Raw genomic sequence first — 21,674 nt, forward strand, 5'->3', positions numbered from 1 at the left:
AGGCCAGGACTAGGTCTTTTACATGCTTTGGACAGCAGTCACTCTGTTTTGACGCTAGGTATCGATTTAGCAGCTGAGCTGCATCCCCTTTAAAAAAAAAATCTCAGGTTCTCATGGCTGGTGGTTTGTTTTTTTTTTGAGAGAGAGTCCCTGTGTGTATTGTCAGTATTTTCTTCTGGTTCGTCCACAGGGCTACCACATCAGGACAAAATGAGTTGGGAAATACAAGTCATTATTAAAAATAACCAGGTAAATTGAACAGAGTTCAAAGGTGATCAGCAGAAACAGTATTGGAGATTTGGGGTTTGTCTACATGTACAGAGTTACAGTGGAAGACACAGGGAAGCTTCTCCCATCGGTGTAGTTCAGGGGTTCTCAAACTGCAGGTCAGGACCCCAAAGTGGGTCGCAACCCCATTTTAATGGGGTTGCCAGGGCTGGCTTATACTTGCTGGGGCCCAGTGCTAAAGCCAAAGCCCGAGCCCCACTGCCTGGGACCAAAGCCCAAGCCCTGGGCGGCGGGGCTCAGGTTACAGGCCCCCTGCTTGGGGATGAAGCCTTTGAGCTTCGGCTTTGCCCCCTCTTCCCCACAAGGGGTGGTGGGGCTCAGGTTTTGGTCCCCTGCCCAGGGTAGCAGGGAGCGGGCAGGCTCAGGCTTTGGTCCCCCCTCCTCAAGTCATGTAGTAATTTTTGTTGTCAGAAGGGGGTCATGGTGCAATTAAGTTTGAGAACCCCAGTGTAGTTAATCCATCTCCCCAAGAGACGGTAGCTATGTCAATGGGAGAAACCCTCCCATCGACACAGCACTGTCTACACGAGAGGTTACATTGATATAATTATGTCACTCAGGAGTGTGGAATTTTCACATCCCTGAGCGACACAGCTGTACTGATCTAGGTCTGTAGTGTAGACCTGGCCTTGGAAAATGAGAGTGATAAAGAAAGGTTAAAACCAGAACACAGTCAGTCAAGAGGAAAGAGGTTCAGACATAGATGCTGTATGCGAATGAGCAAATTCTCATTAGATACAGATCGAACATGTAGTAAAGGCCCCACAACAGGAAGATTTAGGTATAAAACGAAAACAGGAAACAAATTGCTGTCCCTGTAAACAATGAAGGCTTCAGCCTCACAGAAAATTTGGAAATTCATTAGGGATAATGACATCTATTCTGCCAGGAGGTAGGTGGATAGACTCAAGGAATTGATAGTGGTCCCATCCAGCCCAATTTTTCTACCAAGCTATTTGAATTAGCAGGACAGGTCACCCGAGGTTAAATAAGATCACTAAAAGTTAATTTAGGCCAAGACCACAGGAGGCTAGGAGTGCTCATTCCACAGCAGAAGCCCTTAAAATTTACCCAGCTGGACCGGAGTTGATTGTAAGGCTGGTTATAGGAAGCCAATAAAGATGCCAGACATTACCTCCAAAGTAGTCTTCAGGGTCATTATGTTTTCGCTGCAGACCTCCACATTGTTTAAGGTCACCTGGAACAAAGAGGAAGGCGCATAATGGAACTGCACAGTAAGTCACCTGCAAATAGGTAAGTGTAGAAGACATGATATGTTTCCAGTGATGGCCGATCTACCCTCCCCCCATTACTGTTTTATATATAAAAGTGTTTGAGTGACACCTCTCTGCCTCATTCCTGCAGGAAGTCCCACCCTTGCGTTTTGCACCGCTTTTGTGGCAGCATCACAGAGAACACTCTGGGTTGCGAACGCCCAGAGCCAGCTGCTTACACACAAGTACGTAGCAGATGACAAGTAAAAGTCCAGGAAAACGGTGATGAAAAGCAAGTCTTTGATGGGCAGGCAGGAGAGCGCAGAAATTCTTCTGCCCTGTGATAATCCTCGTTAAAGCTTCAGCAGTGGTGACGCTTTGCTCTTCACCTGTTGAAGTAAACGTCAGGGCGATACTGAGATTTCCTGGAGACAGGAAAACGAGCCGGGCTGACAGGTGAATGAGGGACTCCAGCAGGAGTGCTGACATTTTAAGTACTTTCCTTCAGGAAATCCACAGCCCTGTCACCGAGCATGTAGTGAAATAAAGCCATCGGCCCTGCACCCTCCCTTCACTCATGCCTTTGTTGTTATCTATCCTCCAAGCACAATGAAATTTGCTAAAAGGAACCACCTGCATAACCTCCTTATTGCTATGCATTCACAGTGCTGCCGTGGGCAGACAGGGCGTGCAGGTCTGTGCCAGCCATCACCACAGCTGCCAGTCAAGGGACTTCGCTTGAGGTCTGCTTGGCATCAAGGGTGTCCCATCAGTGGGAAACCCTTTCAGTGCTGGATCAGGAAACCAGTCAAACAGTGCAGTCTCCCATATGCATGTGTAGGGCATGGGTGTCCTGAGATCTATACAGTGCTCCTCCAGATGGAGGGAAGCAGCAAAGAGGTGACAGAGGAGGGACTCCCGAGGGCTCACACTTCTTGCTCTGTAAAGTTGACTTCCAGGCTCTGAAGCCTGAAACACGGCCGGCTATAGCACCACAGTGAAGAGAAGACAACGGAATGGCTCTCACACTCCAAGTGCAGTGGCCGCCTGTGATGAAAACCCCTTTGTTGTATCAGCAGAGCTCATTCATCCTATGCAATCCTTCTGTGCAAGAGTTCCCCTCTGGGGAGAAGTGGCATGCTCCCAGTGCCTCTTTGCAGGGCATCGGTGCTAATCTCAGTTCTCAGTGCAGAGCAGACCCACTTTCCCAGCCAAGGGGAACACACAGTCATGACAGCTTGTGGGATCACTGGAGGATCTTGCCTGGCTAAGTATCCAGGGAGGAATGGTTTGGGAGACCTACTCACAGGAGATGCAGCATCAACCTTCTACCAGGAGTCAGAGGTCACCCTGCCCCATCCTGGCTCTCAGGCCATGGTCTATAACTCAAGCCCATGAGACAAACTTTCTGGTTCCTGGGACACTAGATATCCAAGCATCTCCCTTTCCTCACATTCTACAGGCCCTCTATCCTTGCCACCTGCCCTCCCCTCCATCCAAGCCTGCACAAAACCCACCAGAAAGGACTGCTTGGCCTCATCAGTGCTTTCGATGCCTTTGGTGTCAAACTTGCCCTGCTGCAAGCTGCTGTGCATGATGTTCACCGCGCTGGTCACCCCCCTCTGGATGTCTTGGAATGTGGTGGCCGGGAAGCCCAGCTTCAGCTTGGTGCACAGAACCTCCCTGGGAATGGACAGAGCACACTGTGCCTTAGTACCGAACAGAGCAAGCCAATCAGGCGGACAGAGAAGCATCAGGTCAGGCCCAGTTGCACAAGCCCAGCCCTCTGGCCACGACTCACCCTGGGAAGAACATATGAGAATTAAGATGGCCCATTTCTGCTGGGAGATGGTATAGTCCACTCCTTGAGCACGCTTTGGTGCGCTATAAAATGCACTCAACAGACCAATATCAGGACAGGGTAACTGCTAGAAGTCAAGGATACTTTAGTCCCGGAGAAAAGGTTCCATACGCTACCAACGTCTGGGAAGCTGACTCGTGCAGCCTTGTTGAATTCACCTTACACAGGAGGCTGCTTCCAAAATCACCCAGTGCAGCTAGGAGTACTTCTAGGATGATTTTACAAGTTACAAAACTCTTCGTGTGACTAAAACCCAGCCCACCAGTTCATCCCAGTTCCTTAACTTGTAATTCTGGTCCTTCCTTAGCTCTGTTGTGGATACTAGCATTCCAGCTACTGGTTCATGAAGGTACCTCCCTAGCTTGTACTGGGCAGAACATTAATGTATTTTGCCTTTGACAACTTTCTTGTTTTCTAAAGCCAAAGCTGACTTCAGCTTTGCAAAGCATTGTGGGATACATAGCACCAGTGAACAGGATTACGGAACACAGACCAAGTCAGGCCATGTAACCACAAGAAAGATATACAACGTTATATTGATATTGTGTGCTTAATGCTTATTACCATTCCTGGTGTGAATAAATGATAGACACAGATATATAATAATTAGCCTAGCAAATACTGGTCAGCAGTTCCCTTCTGCTCAAGTCAGGAGCCTGGATCTAGGCATGGCAAACAGAACCCTGCCAAATCGTTCTGCTCCTCACAATGTCCATTGCCCAGCATCCAGGGATCCTGCCAAAATGCTTCCTTCCCGAGCTCTCACCCAAATGGGCTGGTTGCAATAGCTTGTTGAGATCAGTCACTTCTGTATTCCCTCTGGCTACTGCCATCTCGGGATGCAAAACAGGCACAGGTTGATTTCTGTACCCACATGCCCCCTGTTCAAAAGCATCAAGCAGCCACTCAAGTTGCTGCATTAAAGTGGCCCCAGGGAACCTCACCTGCCACGTGGAGCTCTAAGGTGAATGCCCACAAGTGGCCCAGCACAGACTGTACAATCGCGCAGGTAAAGCACGTATAAGTACTACACGGATTTCCTCCCAGCCCTTTTGATGACTTTTGGTCTTGAGGCTCTTGCACCCATTCGCCCCACCAAGGCCACCAAGGGCCTGTTGTCACATGGCATGTCACAGAGAAGAGACATGCTTGAGGTTAGAAGCATGGGAACCCAGAGGCTCTACATGCAGGAAACACCATCCTATAGCAAACACTGTGTTTGCTAAGTACGCAACAAAACCAGATCCGAATAAGGGGGGGAATCAGTTATGGCCTTTTCTGATAAATAGTGTTTCTCTCACCCCTGCATCCTTCCGCGTGCCCTCTGGGGGACTCGGAGACAGCACTCAGCCCCAGGGACGCCTGCAGGCAGCCTGCCCCATTACCTGAAGTCAGACTCCAGCTCGGTGGTGGAGTGATTGATCATGGCACAGAGACAATCTATGCTGGAGCTGGACAGGGCACGCCCTATGCACTTCTTCACTATGTAGAAGACGTCATCCACCATGCTGGAGGTCAGCTGACCCTTCTCACACATGTCCATAGCAACAGCCTGAAGGGAAAGAAAACTCACAGCAGTGAGTGCAGCAGGTAAGGGACCAACAAGTCCGGAAGTGACTGAGATAGGTTCCCTGAGTGGCTCAGGTTCACCTTCGGCTGCACGGCTCAAAGAAATATCCAGCCCCAAGCACAGGTCCCCCTTCCTGCAGGCTGCCCACCCACCTTCCTGGGGCAACTAGCCCTCCCAGCCCCACTCGAGCCAGGTTATTTCTCAGAGCAGCACGTCTCCAAGCCTAAGCAGCACTGAGCGTCTACGGGTACAGCCCCATTTGTTAGTTCTCAATGTTCAATGGTGGAACGGGGAAGATCACCAGGATGCTCCTTCTTCCACCCCCACCCCTATGTGCTCCGAGAGCTCCACTCCTTTGCAGTGCTCACTCCCCCAGCAGCACACTGCCTCTCCACAGCACACCCAGCCAGGGACCTCGGGCCCTGATGTCACACGGCAACATGACACGCAGCTGGTAAAAATCAGAGCCAGGCTGGGGGGTCTACCTATTAACACACGATCTGTCTCACAGGGCTCAAACCCAACCTACTTGTATCATCCCCCTCCAGGGTATCAGGTACATACTTGTCACCATGTGACGGAAGAGTCTCTTGCACTGCACGGGGCATGAAAGGGGCTCGGGGTACGTGAAACTCATTGTTATGTCACGTTAGGAAGCATCTTAACGTCCAGTCCTGGCTAAGGGTCCTTTGGCATGGCATGCTCAATGGCAGCGCATGGGAGGGCAGGCTGAGGAGCAATGCCGTAAACTGCTAGAATGGCTTTCAACACCAGGATCCAACACATGTCACAAGCTCTGCACAGAGGAGTCACTTCATCCACTCCTGACATACATCCACCTCTGTGGTGCCTGGAGCTGTTCATCAGCGCACAGCAAGCATTTAGTGCAGGAAGCTAAGGATAGGAGCGTGGCTGACACGGAGGGATATCCAGGTCAGTGGAGTCATTCCCCAAGTTAGAACTTGGCCAGGACAACAAGGATAACACTCCTACTCTAGCAAGAGGCGCCAAGACCACAGTTCTACACCCCATCAGCCCAGCAACGCCTCAAGCCACCCTTGGTCTACTATTGCTTCCGAGGAAAACTCCCCCCAACAGCACCTCCAGCAGTGGTCTGGGTTTTCCTTAGGCGACTGTGGCCAGGTGCAACTCTGCGAAGCCTACCGAGTCTGACCAGACCATCTGCTTGGAGTGTCCGGTTGCAAGCCTTACTCCATATCCATATGGGGGACTCTGGGCTGGGAAGCTCAGAAAGGAGTTTTTCAATTAATTCTGTACATTGTTCATGTGAAATTGTTCCCAGTGACCGCCCCAGAGGTCGTTTACTGAAAGGGGCCAGGGGAACGAATGGAATCCCCATACACGACGTGTGGCAGGGAGCCCCCTGCATGTCTTCACCCAGCAGGACTGTGGAGCAGCAGGAACCAGAGGCTTCGACCTCCTTAATCCCCTGTGGATTTCAAGGCCCGGTCCCCACCCCAGGCTACCCAGGACGCAGGCCCTACCTTGTTGACAGTCTCCCGCATGAAGTACTCCTCCATGGTGATGTAACAGCCAATCAGCTCTTGCATGGTGCGGCTCAACAGGCAGTTGTTGAGGAGCTTGTCCAAAGACTTTTGATGCGCTGCAGAGAGCAAGCCAGAACCATCACCAGTGACGGAGCACCCGAAAGCCCTTCCCCATGGCCACCTCAGCGGGGCAGCAGCGACCTGCCTGAATGGCACCCGACAGGCACACACTGTACAAACCCTGCCGCCCTGAACGAAGTGTGTGTCTGAACTGAGCAGCAAAGGACAGCAGACAGCACTGCCATCCTGACTCTGGGGGTATCTTGTACCAGCACCTGGCAAAGCCCCTCGGCATGCCAACTGCAGTCACGCTGCCTGAGCTGAGAGAAGCCGGGTGAGCTGCAGAAGCAGCATATTTAGTTACTGGGCAGAGGACAAACATGGAACTCATCGGTCAGCTGCTCCTCCTGCGGGAGAGCTGAGCTCCAAAGGGAGGCCCACCCCAACGGCAGCTGGGAAGATGACAGCTATGGCTGTGGGTCCTCGAAAGCGCAAGGTGTAAATTACAGGATCCTCAGGACTCCAGCAGTGAGACGAAGCACCCAGTGGGATATGAGAGGAATCAAAGCTAGCCATGACCTCGATTAAGACACCAGACGAGCCCTTCATTTAAATTCCTCACCCCTTCCCAGGCTACTGCTCCCTTCCCCAGCTCTCCAGCCTACGTGTATCGAAGTTCACTCTGCTCAGAGAGAGACTTAGTTACCTTAAGGATTCTACACCGAAAAGGGGGCTGTTTGCTTTAGTGCCATGGCTCCCAAACTGGGGTTTGCGGAGAGCGAGTGGGTCACATGCTGCTGGCTCACCTCCGTTTCCAGCTACTGTGTAACAGACAGACATGCGAGTGGGAGCTGGCCCATGCAGCCATGAAAGAAAGCAGTGGTGTCCATGACACACTCTCCCCTCCATGCTTCAAAAATATTTAAGAACCCCGTTTTAGAGAACTAAGGTAGTGCATGCAAAGCATGCCAGACACCTGCCAGCCAGGGAGAGATATAGAAGACAAGCCCTGCACCAAAGGAGGTCCAGGGCAACACCATGGTGTGATGTCACCTCCAAATTTCAACAATGGCACCGTCCACCTGCTTTGGGTGGGTGGAGGAGAGAGTCCATCCTTTGCATTTGTTAAGTCCGACATGCAACCCTGCCAGCTGCGGGGAAAGGAGACCAAGTAGCAGAAGGTAAAAGCTAGTCTCCAAACCAGCTAGCAGAAGAGCCTGACTGCACTAGAGGGCCAGGTTTCCTGTGCACACTGCTCTTCAGGTCTCCCAACAGTGAAGGAGGAGGACTTGCTCCAAGAGACGCGCTACTGAGGGGTCAGACTGTGCAGGAGGTCGGATGCATGAAATGCTATTGTGAAAATGGGGGTCCCCATGCCACACGGTCCAGCCCTCCAGAGCGCTATCCCAGAAACTGCCTTCAACGAGCCGTCGCATAGCAGTGCCTGCTCTCACCCAGCCAGCTACCCACTGAGGAGCTGTAAAGACGGAGCCAGAGAAGCAATGGCATTCAAAGGATTACCTTGCTTTACCTCCTCCGAGGCCATGGAGTCTTCCACCTCAAAGTCCGAGACGATCCGTCTCTTGATAAATCTGAGGTACAGCTCACTGCGGGCATTCATCAAGGTGACCTCTGTCAAAATGGGGTCAAGTTCCCTGCAAGGGGCACAGTGAGAAAAAGTGTAGCAAGCCCACAAAAGGAAGGGCACTCATTTTCCTAAACCAAATGACACGACAAGGCAGCACATTCTACAGAATCATGGATGCTCATTTCCGAGGGAGCCGGGAGAGCCAAAGCTCTGCAAGATGGCTCAGAACAGCCCATCATTCCCTTTACTTTCAAATGCATTGCTGAACTCAGGCCTGCTCAGACTTGCTTCTGGACACTTTATTATGGGTAGTAAAACACAGGACCTGCTAGACTTGAGCAGGCCAGGAGTCCAGCCAGCCCAAAGTGCCACCTCAGAGTGGCCAGCACCGGCTATTTCAGAGAAAAGTGCAAGACACCTACAGTCAAGGTTCCTTCCTCACTCTGAACTCTAGGGTACAGATGTGGGGACCTGCATGAAAACCTCCTAAGTTTATTTTTACCAGCTTAGGTTAAAACTTCCCCAAGGTACAAACTATTTTCCTTTTTCCCTTGGACTTTATTGCTGCCACCACCAAGTGTCTAACAGATATATAACCGGGAAAGAGCCCACTTGGAAACGTCTTTCCCCTCAAAATCCTCCCTAAACCCTACACCCCCTTTCCTGGGGAAGGGTTGATAAAAATCCTCACCAATTTGCATAGGTGAACACAGACCCAAACCCTTGGATCTTAAGAACAATGAAAAAGCAATCAGGTTCTTAAAAGAAGAATTTTAATTGAAGAAAAATCACCTCTGTAAAATCAGGATGGTAAATACCTTACAGAGTAATCAGATTCAAAACATAGAAAATCCCTCTAGGCAAAACCTTAAGTTACAAAAAGACACAAAAACAGGAATATCCATTCCATTCAGCACAGCTTATTTTCTCAGCCATTTAAACAAACAGAATCTAATGCATATCTAGCTAGATTACTTACTATGTTCTAAGACTCCATTCCTTTCTGTTCCCGGCAAAAGCATCACACAGACAGAGAGAACCTTTGTTTCTCCCTTCCTCCAGCTTTGAAGGTATCTTGTCTCCTCATTGGTCATTTTGGTCAGGTGCCAGCGAGGTTATCCTAGCTTCTTAACCCTTTACAGGTGAAAGGGTTTTTCCTCTGGCTAGGAGGGATTTTAAAGGTGTTTACCCTTCCCTTTATATTTATTACACCTACAGTGGACAGTTACCGAAGAACCTGCCCAAAGAGGAAGTTTCCTCCTATCCCCAAACAGCTAGGAGACTTCTTGTGTCCTGAAGCAAAAGGGATTATGATTGGTATTAAATTCAGGGTCACAAGACATTCACTGGTCAAGCAGTTTACCATGTAAAATAACCACCCTGGCATATAATGCACAAAAGGAGCAAAGGATGGATTTATCAAAAAGCTCTGCAAAAATAATTAAAGAACAATGTTCATTATGTTGGTGGATGCGACTACCATTGATAGGCTGGGACAGAAGCCATACTAGACCCAGCTAGCAATAGGTGTGATCCCTGCCCAGCCAGGGCTGGAATCTCCTGGACACTGCTCCCTCCGTGTGTGCTTTGGTATACAAACATTCATTACAAATCCTTGGCAAGAGCTAGTCTGCACCTGCAAACAAGGGGTTTGTCTTGATTCAACAGGTGAGGAAACACACAATGGTACCTGCATGCAAAGAATAGCACATTGAGTGTGCAGAGAAAAGGTAGTTTCTTCTAATTTAAAAGGAAACATACTCCTTGAGCCTGCTTCAAAATCACTGTGCAAACATGACTTAAGCCTTGTCTACGCTGGCAGCAGCACGAAGGGCACGTGTAGCTACATGCCGCAGTGAAAAGTGGGCTGTATCCATGCTGGTGTGTACTACATATGGCAGTGAAAGGCTCTGGCGGGGGGAGCTCCCGGAATCTTTGCCTGCTGCCCCCCCGCCAGAGCCTTTCACTGCAGCAGGGATGCTACACTGCTAAAAAATAGCTGTGTAGACATGGGAGGCACTGCTTGGGCACTGGAGAGCTGTCTAGGGTATGTGCCCTAAGGGTCTGGCATGTCTTCACTCACCTAAGCTATGCCTCATTATCTACACTGCTATTTTTACCCATGCTGGGGGGACGTGCAGTATATGTTCTCTGTACACCACTGTAAATGTAGACGGTGCCTTACACAAAGCCTCACCACCAACCTGATGGGCAGGGAAATATTATCATCCCATTTTACAGATGGGAAAGCTAAAGCCCAGAGAAAATAAGAACAAAATGGCCATGCTGGGTCAGACCAATAGTCCATTTAGCCCAGTATCCTGTCTTCCGACAGTGTCTGGTGCAAGATGCTTCAAAGGGAATGAACAGAACAGGGCGATTATCAAGTGATCCATCTTTTGTTGTCCAGTCCCAGCATCTGGCAGTCAGAGGTTTAGGGACACCCAGAGCATGGGGTTGTGTCCCTGACCATCTTGGCTAATAGCCATTGATGGACCTTATCCTAATGATGAACTTATCTAATTCTTTTCTGAACCCAGTTATAGTTTTGGCCTTCAAAACATCCCCTGGCAACGAGTTCCAGAACGACTTGCCGAAGGAGGTTACACACGGCGAGTGTAATAAATGGTCATATACAATCACAAAAAGAAATTGTTTGAACAAAAATGTTTGTATTTTTTTATATGCATTTCTAGCACCTTGACGTGGTGGGAAGGCTTGTGTTTTCCAGTGCGCCTGAGAACTCTGCTGGCGGGAGCCTAAACTCCTGAGAGCCACCCAAGGGGAGGGACTGGACGAAAAGCTGCTCCTCCAGGTTGGGAGCTGAGCATTAGGCTAATCTAGCCTCGCTGAGACATAAGCCAACAAACTATCCTCATAAAGAAGTTAAATTATAGAAACACACCAAGGTAGGTGTGTTGTTCAGGGATGGCAGAGCTTGGTGTGCTCTAAGTGACATCCGACTGCATGGGAAGGATTCAGCTGTATTTACCTGGCATGCACAAGCGTGGTATCTGGGCTTCCAATGGCTTTAATCTGGGGCAACTGACGAGTTCAAGACCATAATGAGCGGGGAAAATGAAGTATTTCAGTTTATTAGAGAGAAATTGATGCAACAGAATCTCGCTGTGTGGAGGGAACACAGTCCAGAGCCCAGAGTTCTGATTCCAGCTCTGCCATGGACTTGCTGTGTGGGAAGTCACAACACCCCATGGTGGATCACTTTTCCCAGCTATAAGAGTCATCATCTCCCTCACCAGAGAGGGCTGGCAGAGCTGCAGATTGGGCATCAGCCTCCTGCACTGTCCTATTCCTAGGCCTTCAGGGAAGTCAAGATCTGATACTTCAGGTAATGAACAAGCAGAACAAAGAAGCGTTGAGACCATCTTTATGAACCCCTATGAAAGGGCAATAAAGACACACACCAAAGGGATTTTATGCTTTAGTGGTTGTCAAGCATTTGGAAGATGGAAGGTGCTAGCTACCTGCGAAGCAGCGTTAATGCCAGAGGAATAGTGTGGAGGAAGAGAGCAGCTAGTGTTTTATTTTCTGTACCTTGGTTCAATCTTTTCTGTAGCTGAACTTCTCACCATGCTGTTTTGAACGTGCTGGAACTGCAATTGTGAGAACAGGAGAGCCATCACCATCTCCGCCCGCCATCGCCCTTAACCCCACGCTAGGTTCCCCTATAGGACCGATCCTGCTGAGGAGCAGCTGGCACAGGGAGGTCCGAGGGAAAACCGACCCACTTGCATCCCCTGTTCCCCAGCAACTGAACTTACTGTGGGGCTCAGTGAGGACTTAGGCCAGGCAGAGCAAACGCAGATGGCCTCTAAAGGTGTGTGCCTATGAGACAGCTAACAGCAGTGCTGTAGCTGGCAGGAGGATCACTGAAAGAGTTAGAGACACAGTCTAGCTCAGAACGCCCCACAGGATTTCTCCTGTTCACCCAGTCAAGCCCCAAAGGATCATCTTCGCTTCTCCCACTCATGTCCTGTGGCCGCTGTCCTTCAGGGCAAAGAGTGGATGCCCACTTCCTGGCACTCTGTCAGCCATCAGGGCAGTGATGGAGTAACGCCAGGTCCCTTCCACCCACTCACAAGTAGGGTTGCCAACTCTGCCTGAAGCTCTTCCAGGAGATTTTTTTTTCCCAACATGACAATGTCATTTTCTTAAAATATCCCATTGAAATCTCCCAGACTGTTTTCAATAGTCACTGGGAGATCGATGCCAATTCCAGGAGACTCAGTCCTGGAGGGTTGGCAACCCTACTCACAAGGCTGAGCTTGCTGCCTCAAACCTGCTGGCCTGGAAAGTGAGGTACCAAGCCCAAACTTCCCACATGGCCATGCAGAGCCCAGCAACGAGGCTCATGGAGCACACACCACTTGCAAAGGATTACAGGAGGTTAGAGAATCACTAGGTATGAGGCTCAGAGCCGGCTCTAGACCGCAGCCCAGTCAATCTACACTGCACATCACTCTTACCTGCCTGTGATAGTCCCTCTGCTTGATGAACTTGTCCACCACCTTCTCCACCTGCTGGTCACACTCCACCTGCAAGTGCTTGATCAGGGTGTACAGCTTCCCTGGCCCATAGTAGGTCTCCACTATGGGCTGGTGGGTCTCCACGATCCGAGCGATTCCTGCCAAAAGATAGTGGTGGTGATTTTTCGTGGCTTTAACGGTGGTAGGAAGCCCCAGGCAGGGCAATTGCCCAATCCTGACCAAAACCTGGGCTGTGGCATCCTGATCTAGGGCGTAGGAAGGGGTACACAGCACCTCCCCAAGTGCAGCTCAGAATCCAGGCTGGTGGGATCCTCATATCACCCACCCCTACATCCTGGGGTGCCCTTCTCCCTCCCCAAAGTTATAGCCTCCACCTTCTCTCCCTTTTCAATCTAGGTCTGCTCTGCGAGCGAGGGGTGCGAGTTCCCTGCTTGGATACGCACACGAGGGTAGCCCAGGGAGAGCTGGTGCCGGTATACACAGCACCGTAGCTGCAGGAGCATGGGCAGCAGCAGCAGAGGCATGGCTGAGCCATGCCAAGTACAAAAGCCAGTGGGCATGTACCCAGCCATGCCGCCGCTGTCCAGGCTGCCACGGCTGCGGTGCTATTTCTACTCGCGCTAGCTCCAACCGAGAGACTGCACTACCTGCGCGTGAGGGCTGCAGCAGATACCTTGCAGCCACTCCCAGGCAGCTCTTCGTGGGAGGCAAGCCAGCCCTCTCCCAGAGACTGAAAGGCCAGCCCCTCAACCATGCCTTCAGCCTCAATGCACTCCCAGCTGCCTGCTCCAAAAGCAGGGCACGTCGTGCTCGCTGCCAGCCAATGCAGCCAGCACCAGACGCAGGTGGGCCACCAAGCGCATTTGCCAGGTATAAAGCTTTGCACAGAAGAAAGCTGCAGCTCCCTAATCACCAGTTAAGCCAACTGGAAAAGAAACCTCTTCCCACAGCCAACACCAAAGCAGATCCTGAATGCCAAAGACTGAGTTCAATCCCCTACACACCCTTAATGCTACAAGAGAACAGTTCTAGCTCTAGAAAACTCATCTCAAGGCAAACTCTGCTCCTCTTCCCCAGACAGATGCTCCGAAAGCCAGCCCTGTGTTCTGCACCTCACACCACTGCCAGGCAAGCCTAGAAGATACACTCTGGGCGGTCAGCAGCAGCAGAGTGCAAACACAGGAGAGTGGCTTGGCAGTAGCATAGTATGGGATGACAGCAGAGCACTCTATTCCTTTCCTTGATGGTCTTCCCACAACACACATACCAGTCCCTGGCCCTCCACTCTCAAGGAGGGCAAGAGCTGCCTTGCCCCAACCCCAGAGAATCAGCCCAGGGAGGGACAGCAGCTCTTTGGCCTTCCGGGCTGGGATTTGTTCATCCAGTCAGGTGAGGCTGGGGAGCTGTGCGTCTGGAAAACTCTTCAGCAACTAACGAATTTGTTTGGGGGAGCCGGAAGGGAAAAGAGCAGCTTTCATGCCCCGTTCACCAAGCCCTTTCACATCCAGCTGACTATTGAAGGCAGAGATCTACAACTCTTCCTGTCTGGCTCTGGTTATGTTCCTTAGGCTGAGAGAGACTGAGAAGGATAAATTCCAGGAGGAGCTGTGGGGAGGAAGCCTGTGGGGAGGAAACCAGCTGGTCCTTTGCAAGTCCCTCTCCTGCCAGCCAAAGGAACAAAGAGCGAGCTCCAGACCCAATGCCCCCTGCTGGCCAGAGACAGACAGCACTCCAACAACCCTTGTACTCTATTCCAGCACCACCGAGAGGAAAACGGCGCTGTTCTGCCCTCCTGCAGCCAGAAATGAGAGCTGCGATATTGTCTGGGCACCTTCCATCGCGGAAGATTTCCAGCTGACAAACCGTGCAGGGAGGGATTACCTTCGAAGAGGAGCGTCAGTGTATCTGCAAAGATGACTGCAGCCCTACGGTCACTCATGTCTGTCTCCATCACCAGTAACAGGTTCTCCTTGGCTTTGTTAGCGACCTAAACTCCGGGGGAAGGAGTGCGTCAGTGTGGTTCTGGTAGAGCCCTCGCACAAGGAAGACTTTTGCCCTCCTGCCCCATACAGTCCTTCCCCCTGCTGTTCCACCTTCCCTGCCACCAGCACGACAAGACACATGGACCTTACAGAGCAGGTGTTGATGCTTTGGGTCAGATGGCAGAGGAAACTCCAGGGGTAGGGCAGTCTACATCTCTAGCAGAGATAGGTGTATTCGGCTGTGCTATGCAAACAGGAACCACTGTTAAAACAGCAGACAAATCCTAGCTTCTCACCTCTAGAAAACCTAGCGAAAGGCAGCCTAGCAAATACCCCCAACACCATTCACCAGGGCTCCTGCGCCCTTGCAGAGAGCTGTAGAACATGAGATCAATGTGGTACAGCCTGGCTTCCTTCAGCACGTGGGTACCTGACTGTAATTCCCTTTTACACCACTGGGGGGCACCCCAAGTGCTTTCTGTGAAGACAAAGTAGCCCAGCAAGGCCCTTCCTGTCTCTCACCCCCAAGACTAGAGGGTCAAAAAGAAGGGCCATGGGAATCTCCAAGGCACCTAACTGTACCTCTGACCTTGTTCTATGCACTGTGATCTCCTTCCAGACACTCTTCACCCTTCCCTCCCCATTCTGCCCCATCCCAGTTCTCCCTCTCCTTCCAAGTCTCCCCACAGGCTTTCCCAGGTCTTCGCCTGTTGGGGCTCTTTCCACTTCCTCACTGTTTCTACTGTTTCCCATCCAGTCTGGTTCCTTTTCTCTAGAACAACCACAGGCAACAGCACTAAGCACAGCCCCAGGCACCAGCAGCTAGGACCAGGGGAGCAGGAGATGTAGGCCCCTCAACAAAATGCTAAGGTCTCATTTTCTGGGAGAAATCTGGCTAACCACAAGGGATCATTTAATCAGATTGAGGCACATAATGGCACCAGGAGAAACTGATCCATGTGCCAGTGCAGTAGGGCTGGGTGCAGAGGGGCCACGCTGGCCATAGGCTGAGCGCAAGCAGCATGGTGCTGTCTCTAAGTGAGATAAGGGGGGGGGGGGGGGAGCCACAGAGTGAGGACCTGGGATCTGTGACTGATCACCCAAAAGCCCCAACCGGTAGCACAAAGAGCAGGGAAAGTGCTGACCAGGCCCAGTCTCGTCTCGTCGCATCTAACCATTATTAGATGCACAGGAGCCAAGATCTCGTTCCTCAACACCTGTGTTGGCAGAAGCCCAATTTTACTCTCCTCTGAGGTGCTGTGGCCAGCCCAGGGGCCACCGTGGGTTCTGCAGCGCCCGTTACCTGTTTGCAGAGGTACTCTGAGAACTTGCTCAGCCCCTCCTCATGTAAGCCCAGCAGGGGGAAGATCTTGAAGAAACGTTCCACCTGAGGCAGGTTGCCCTGCTTCGTAGCCACGTCAAATTTCTCAGTCACTATGATCTTCAGGCGCTGCTCTGCCTCCTGCAGGAGTTTCAGGTTGGCATCAATTATGCTGCCTGTTCAGAGGGCACAGCACTGCATTAGTACCAGGTTCAGGACACTTACCCTCCTGGCACCATGCCCCTGTCGGAACAACTCCAAGTTGGCAGTCAGGAGCCATCAAAGCCTGGAAGGAGACAGGTCCCTGGCTCATATTCATTTCTTCCCCCAAACCACCCAGGACCTTTAACCTAGAGGTAAAAAGGGGGGTGGGGGTGGGAAGGGTATGTGTATACATAGACTCTTCCAGCTCTGGGGGCTCATCATATCCCTACTCCCTAAGGCCTGGAGAGAAAACCTAATTAGGGTTAAAACACGTTAGCAACTCTGATGAACATCATTAATCCCTCCCTCTCTCTCCTATTGGCCCACATGGCCAATCAGATGCTCCATTGAAATATCATGGCATGCCTAGTCCCTGGGTCAGCAGAGGGCTGTTAACTGGAACAGCCACTACAAGGTCCACTGCTGGCCATGTTTATCTTGGTTCTTTAGGAAGTCACCCCCCCACACCCAATGAGCACCCCACATGTTTAGCGAGAGGGCAGAATGCATGCCCCCCCAACCCACCAATGCCCAGGTGTAGAAGATGGGAGCAGCGGAAGATGGAGAGCGTTAGGAACAGCTAATTACAGAGAAATGGAATGGTGACTGAGCTCTCGCAGAGTTCTGGCAGGATGCTGTACAGCAAGGGCTTTACAAATTCACTCTCTAGCCAGTAAGGAATTTCTGTAGGTGAGACTGGAGGGGGCAGAGCACTAATGCATCAACCTCTGCAATATTTAAACTTCTATTTAAAAAAACAAAACGAGACAAGAGGATTTACAAGCCATTCTGATTATCAGCGGCACACACAGAAAGCTTTCATTACTAAGGCTGCCTGAGATTGCAGACAGACAGCCGCTGTCTCTACAGCTCAGAGCGTCCCCCAACTAGCAACAGCAGGAAATTGGCAAGAATCTGCTAGATTTTGCCATGGCTATTCAGCACCTTGTGGGCAGCTGTGAAACCGAAAAGAATCAGTCTTATTCTGCTGCCGCTTGGGGAAAAACTCTGAGCTGCAGCCCAGACATACTGGAGCTATTCACAAGGACCCCAGAAATGCAAGATAAGGGAACAGAAGAGACATGGTTTGAAGACACCCTCTTCAAAAGCAGCACATAGGAAAGTCTGAATGACAGAGGGCAGGGAGAGGAGAAAGAGCTCCTCACCACTTCCAGAAACCAGAGGGCAGTGGGCATGAGTAATCACCCTGAGCCTGGCAGTGGGCATGAGTAATCACCCTTCCACCTGCTACATCTGTGGTGCAGCAGCACAGAATGCTGTCCTGGAGAGAGACAGCCAACGAGAAGGCAGCTTGAGCCGGGAAGGGGGCTTGGAAAAAGCTGTTAGATAAGGAGGGAAGGAGAAGAAGCTAGATGCTGAGCAAGCAGATGAATTGGCTCTGGGGTAGGAGTTGAGGGGGCAAAAGAAAGGAACAGGACAATAAAAACAGGGGACTAGGAAGTGAGAAGGAGAAAAGAAAGAAAAATAGGAAAGATTACAGGATCAGGAAAAGCAGGAAAAAAAACAGACCTGAGTATGTGAGCAGATATGTTAGAGAAGGGAAATAGATGGAAATAAAATCTACAGACGTACCAGAGACAGACTATCAAGGGGAAAACCTAAAGGAAATATAATTGGTGAAAAACGGAATTGGTCAAATGTATTATTTATTTGGTGTATGCAGTCTGGTCAAGCCAAGCCACATTTTGCAGTCCTAAACAAGGTGTGTCATGGTTTGTGGCTGCCCACTCTGATATAATGGACTGCCTCTAAAACATCACTGAAATTCAGCTGCAGCACAAATTCCATGTCTGGTACGAAACCAGCTGAGAAGGCGCCGTTGCCTTCATGGTAAATCAAACCCGGGTTGAGGTGGAGTGGGGTCTGAGACAAGATAATCGATCAAGAAGCTGATTAGATTAGATTAAAACAGATCCTGAAAACAGTGAGAAGTCCACCCACAAGGGACCTAAAGTACATGAACATCTGTTTGAACATCTGTTGAAGGAATACAGTTCAAAGGTGCCTAATGGACAAATGAGGGCCCACAAGGTAAACAAACCTGACGTGTGCATAAACTCAGTGGAAAGTGGTCCACTCTCAAGAACATTGAATCTACGGAGCAGTAAAAGTCGAAGAGAAGCAAAGAACAGAACAGCAAGAGTGGAGCTGAATTTACAGCCAAGGAGAAGAAAAACTGATTCTTCCCTGAAGTGACACAGTCTATTGTTGAATGATCTCTTTTGTTCTTGTTAATAACAATGCATTTGATATTAACTGCAGAGTAACGAAGGGTACCATGTACAAACTCGCAAAGGTTAACGTGCTGGTAACCTATGGGTTATTACTATAGGTAGTAAGTACTTGGTTATGTTATTTAGCCTCCTGGGACAATTTGGGGGGTTTTCCCTTATCAAGTTCTAAAAATTTAAAATGATCCCTTTTGTCTTGGTTTGCATCTGCCTCGCCTCACAGTTAGCATAACCTAGCCGGGTCACTGCACATGATTCAACTTTATCAGACACCTACAAGCCAGTGATTTAATATAAGAAATTAAACTATAGAGCAGAATCCAGGGACAAGCTCCTAACAGGTATTCCAGCAGCCCTCTGGGCATCACACCATGATGCTGCAGTGGGCCCTCACTGATGAGCACCCTTCCTCCCATCTTTTCTATCATGCACCACTAATTAGTGCATTTAGCCTGCTGGCTAGTAAGTGGCTGCCAAGCTCTTCAAGCCCCAAGTCAGTAACTCTACATGTGTGGCAGTTTGCATAGATTTAGGGCCAGAAGGGGCCATTATGATTATCTAGTCTGACTTCAGTAGCCTTTGCAGTAACTAGACACCTCAGCTTTCCCCCGAGTAATATCTGAACCTAATTATATCTCAGAAGTATTCAGACATTTCCATGTAAACGGCTACCTGCAGAAGCTGCCAACTAATTCCATAATCACAGTCTTTGTTAACACACCCATTGGCTTCGGTTTCTTTGGCTCCGGAGAAAGTTAGAGCCTCAAAAAGCAAGAGTGCTCAGGTTATTTTACTAAACAGCTACACCTGGACAGCACCTACCCTCCTGGCCTTGTCGGCTCAGCTCAATGACTGATTTGTCCAGAGACAAGTAGCGGTGGATATGAGCAGCTGCTTGTTCATAATCTTCATTTCTCAATGCTGTTTGAACCCCATCCATGCAGAACTTCAGGTCCAAGATGTCATCAGCTCTCTGGATGGCCTGATAGAGGCGGTTCTGCAAGATAAACAGCAGTTAAGACTTCCCTTCCGTGGCTGGGCCAGAGAAACAGAACTAGAGAGAGGAGAGAGTACAGCAGGAGGGGGACGAGAGATGGCTGCCAGAGATGGAGAGGCTACTTCGGTATAAGGTCAGCAACTAGCTGGATGAGAAGCTTGAGCTGCTTTGAGAGTTGTGATGGATAACCTTAAAGGAAGAAGGGCCCCAAGTCTGTCCACCCAAAATCTGGATTGTATTCAAGAGCCACCCCTAATTTGCACAGAACAGAGCAGATTACAGCTCACTCACCTTTAGCAGAGAGGCCTGGTCTGCACAGATTACAGGTGTCAGCATGCAATCTTTAAATCTACCTCTGTACAAAGAAGATGGTAGCTCCAGACTACAGCATGGACCTCTGAGGTCCATGTCTACCTCCATTGTCTCAACCTATTACACCAGGAGTGAGGAAGGGAGGAATCACAGAATATCAGGGTTGGAAGGGACCTCAGGAGGTCATCTAGTCCAACCCCCTGCTCAAAGCAGGACCAATCCCTAACTAAATCATCCCAGCCAGAGCTTTGTCAAGCCGGACCTTAAAAATATCTAAGGAAGGAGATTCCACCACCTCTCTAGGTAACGCATTCCAGTGTTTCACCACCCTCCTAGTGAAAAAGGTTTTCCTAATATCCAACCTAAACCTACCCCACTGCAACTTGAGATCATTACTCCTTGTTCGGTCATCAGCTACCACGGAGAACAGGCTAGATCCATCCTCTTTGGAACTCCCTTTCAGGTAGTTGAAAGCAGCTATCAAATCCCCCCTCATTCTTCTCTTCTGCAGGCTAAACAATCCCAGTTCCCTCAGCCTCTCCTCATAAGTCATGTGTTCCAGTCCCCTAATCATTTTTGTTGCCCTCCGCTGGACTCTTTCCAATTTTTCCACATCCTTCTTGTAGTGTGGGGCCCAAAACTGGACACAGTACTCCAGATGAGGCCTCACCAATGTCGAATAGAGGGGAACGATCACGTCCCTCGATCTGCTTGCTATGCCCCTACTTATACATCCCAAAATGCCATTGGCCTTCTTGGCAACAAGGGCACACTGCTGACTCATATCCAGCTTCTCGTCCACTGTCACCTCTAGGTCCTTTTCCGCAGAACTGCTGCCTAGCCATTCGGTCCCTAGTCTGTAGCTGTGCATTGGGTTCTTCCGTCCTAAGTGCAGGACCCTGCACTTATCCTTGTTGAACCTCATCAGATTTCTTTTGGCCCAATCCTCCAATTTGTCTAGGTCCCTCTGTATCCTATCCCTGCCCTCCAGCGAATCTACCACTCCTCCCAGTTTAGTACCATCCGCAATTTTGCTGAGAGTGCAATCCACACCATCCTCCAGATCATTTATGAAGATACTGAACAAAACCGGCCCCAGGACCGACCCCTGGGGCACTCCACTTGACACCGGCTGCCAACTAGACATGGAGCCATTGATCACTACCCGTTGAGCCCGACAATCTAGCCAACTTTCTACCCACCTTATAGTGCATTCATCCAGCCCATACTTCTTTAACTTGCTGACAAGAATACTGTGGGAGACCGTGTCAAAAGCTTTGCTAAAGTCAAGAAACAATACATCCACTGCTTTCCCTTCATCCACAGAACCAGTAATCTCATCATAGAAGGCGATTAGATTAGTCAGGCATGACCTTCCCTTGGTGAATCCATGCTGACTGTTCCTGATCACTTTCCTCTCATGTAAGTGTTTCAGGATTGATTCTTTGAGGACCTGCTCCATGATTTTTCCAGGGACTGAAGTGAGGCTGACTGGCCTGTAGTTCCCAGGATCCTCCTTCTTCCCTTTTTTAAAGATTGGCACTACATTAGCCTTTTTCCAGTCATCTGGGACTTCCCCCGTTCGCCACGAGTTTTCAAAGATAATAGCCAATGGCTCTGCAATCACAGCCGCCAATTCCTTTAGCACTCTCGGATGCAACTCATCCGGCCCCATGGACTTGTGCACGTCCAGCTTTTCTAAATAGTCCCTAACCACTTCTTTCTCCACAGAGGGCTGGCCATCTACTCCCCATGCTGTGATGCCCAGCACAGCAGTCTGGGAGCTGACCTTGTTAGTGAAGACAGAGGCAAAAAAAGCATTGAGTACATTAGCTTTTTCCACATCCTCTGTCACTAGGTTGCCTCCCTCATTCAGTAAGGGATGAGGGAGGCCCTTTTCTTGACTTTCTTCTTGTTGCTAACATACCTGAAGAAACCCTTCTTGTTACTCTTAACATCTCTTGCTAGCTGCAACTCCAGGTGTGATTTGACCTTCCTGATTTCACTCC

The 21,674-nt window shown here is 50.0% G+C and overlaps 1 protein-coding gene across 1 annotated transcript in view; it reads right to left on the reverse strand.

Moving 5' to 3' along the window:
- Window positions 1-21,674, reverse strand: part of COG4 (component of oligomeric golgi complex 4) — a 31,909-nt gene that overhangs the window by 7,131 nt on the left and 3,104 nt on the right. The window contains exons 4-13 of the mRNA XM_048816894.1: window positions 19,179-19,353; window positions 15,883-16,076; window positions 14,479-14,584; window positions 12,577-12,734; window positions 11,645-11,703; window positions 8,023-8,156; window positions 6,439-6,557; window positions 4,749-4,915; window positions 3,020-3,185; window positions 1,424-1,486 (exon numbers count right to left, since the gene is read on the reverse strand). Of these exons, the coding sequence (XP_048672851.1) occupies window positions 1,424-1,486; window positions 3,020-3,185; window positions 4,749-4,915; window positions 6,439-6,557; window positions 8,023-8,156; window positions 11,645-11,703; window positions 12,577-12,734; window positions 14,479-14,584; window positions 15,883-16,076; window positions 19,179-19,353 (1,341 nt within the window). The remainder of the gene's footprint in view (window positions 1-1,423; window positions 1,487-3,019; window positions 3,186-4,748; window positions 4,916-6,438; window positions 6,558-8,022; window positions 8,157-11,644; window positions 11,704-12,576; window positions 12,735-14,478; window positions 14,585-15,882; window positions 16,077-19,178; window positions 19,354-21,674) is intronic.

Source organism: Caretta caretta, chromosome 12, assembly GCF_965140235.1.
Source record: "Caretta caretta isolate rCarCar2 chromosome 12, rCarCar1.hap1, whole genome shotgun sequence".
NCBI classification, from domain to species: Eukaryota; Metazoa; Chordata; order Testudines; family Cheloniidae; genus Caretta; species Caretta caretta.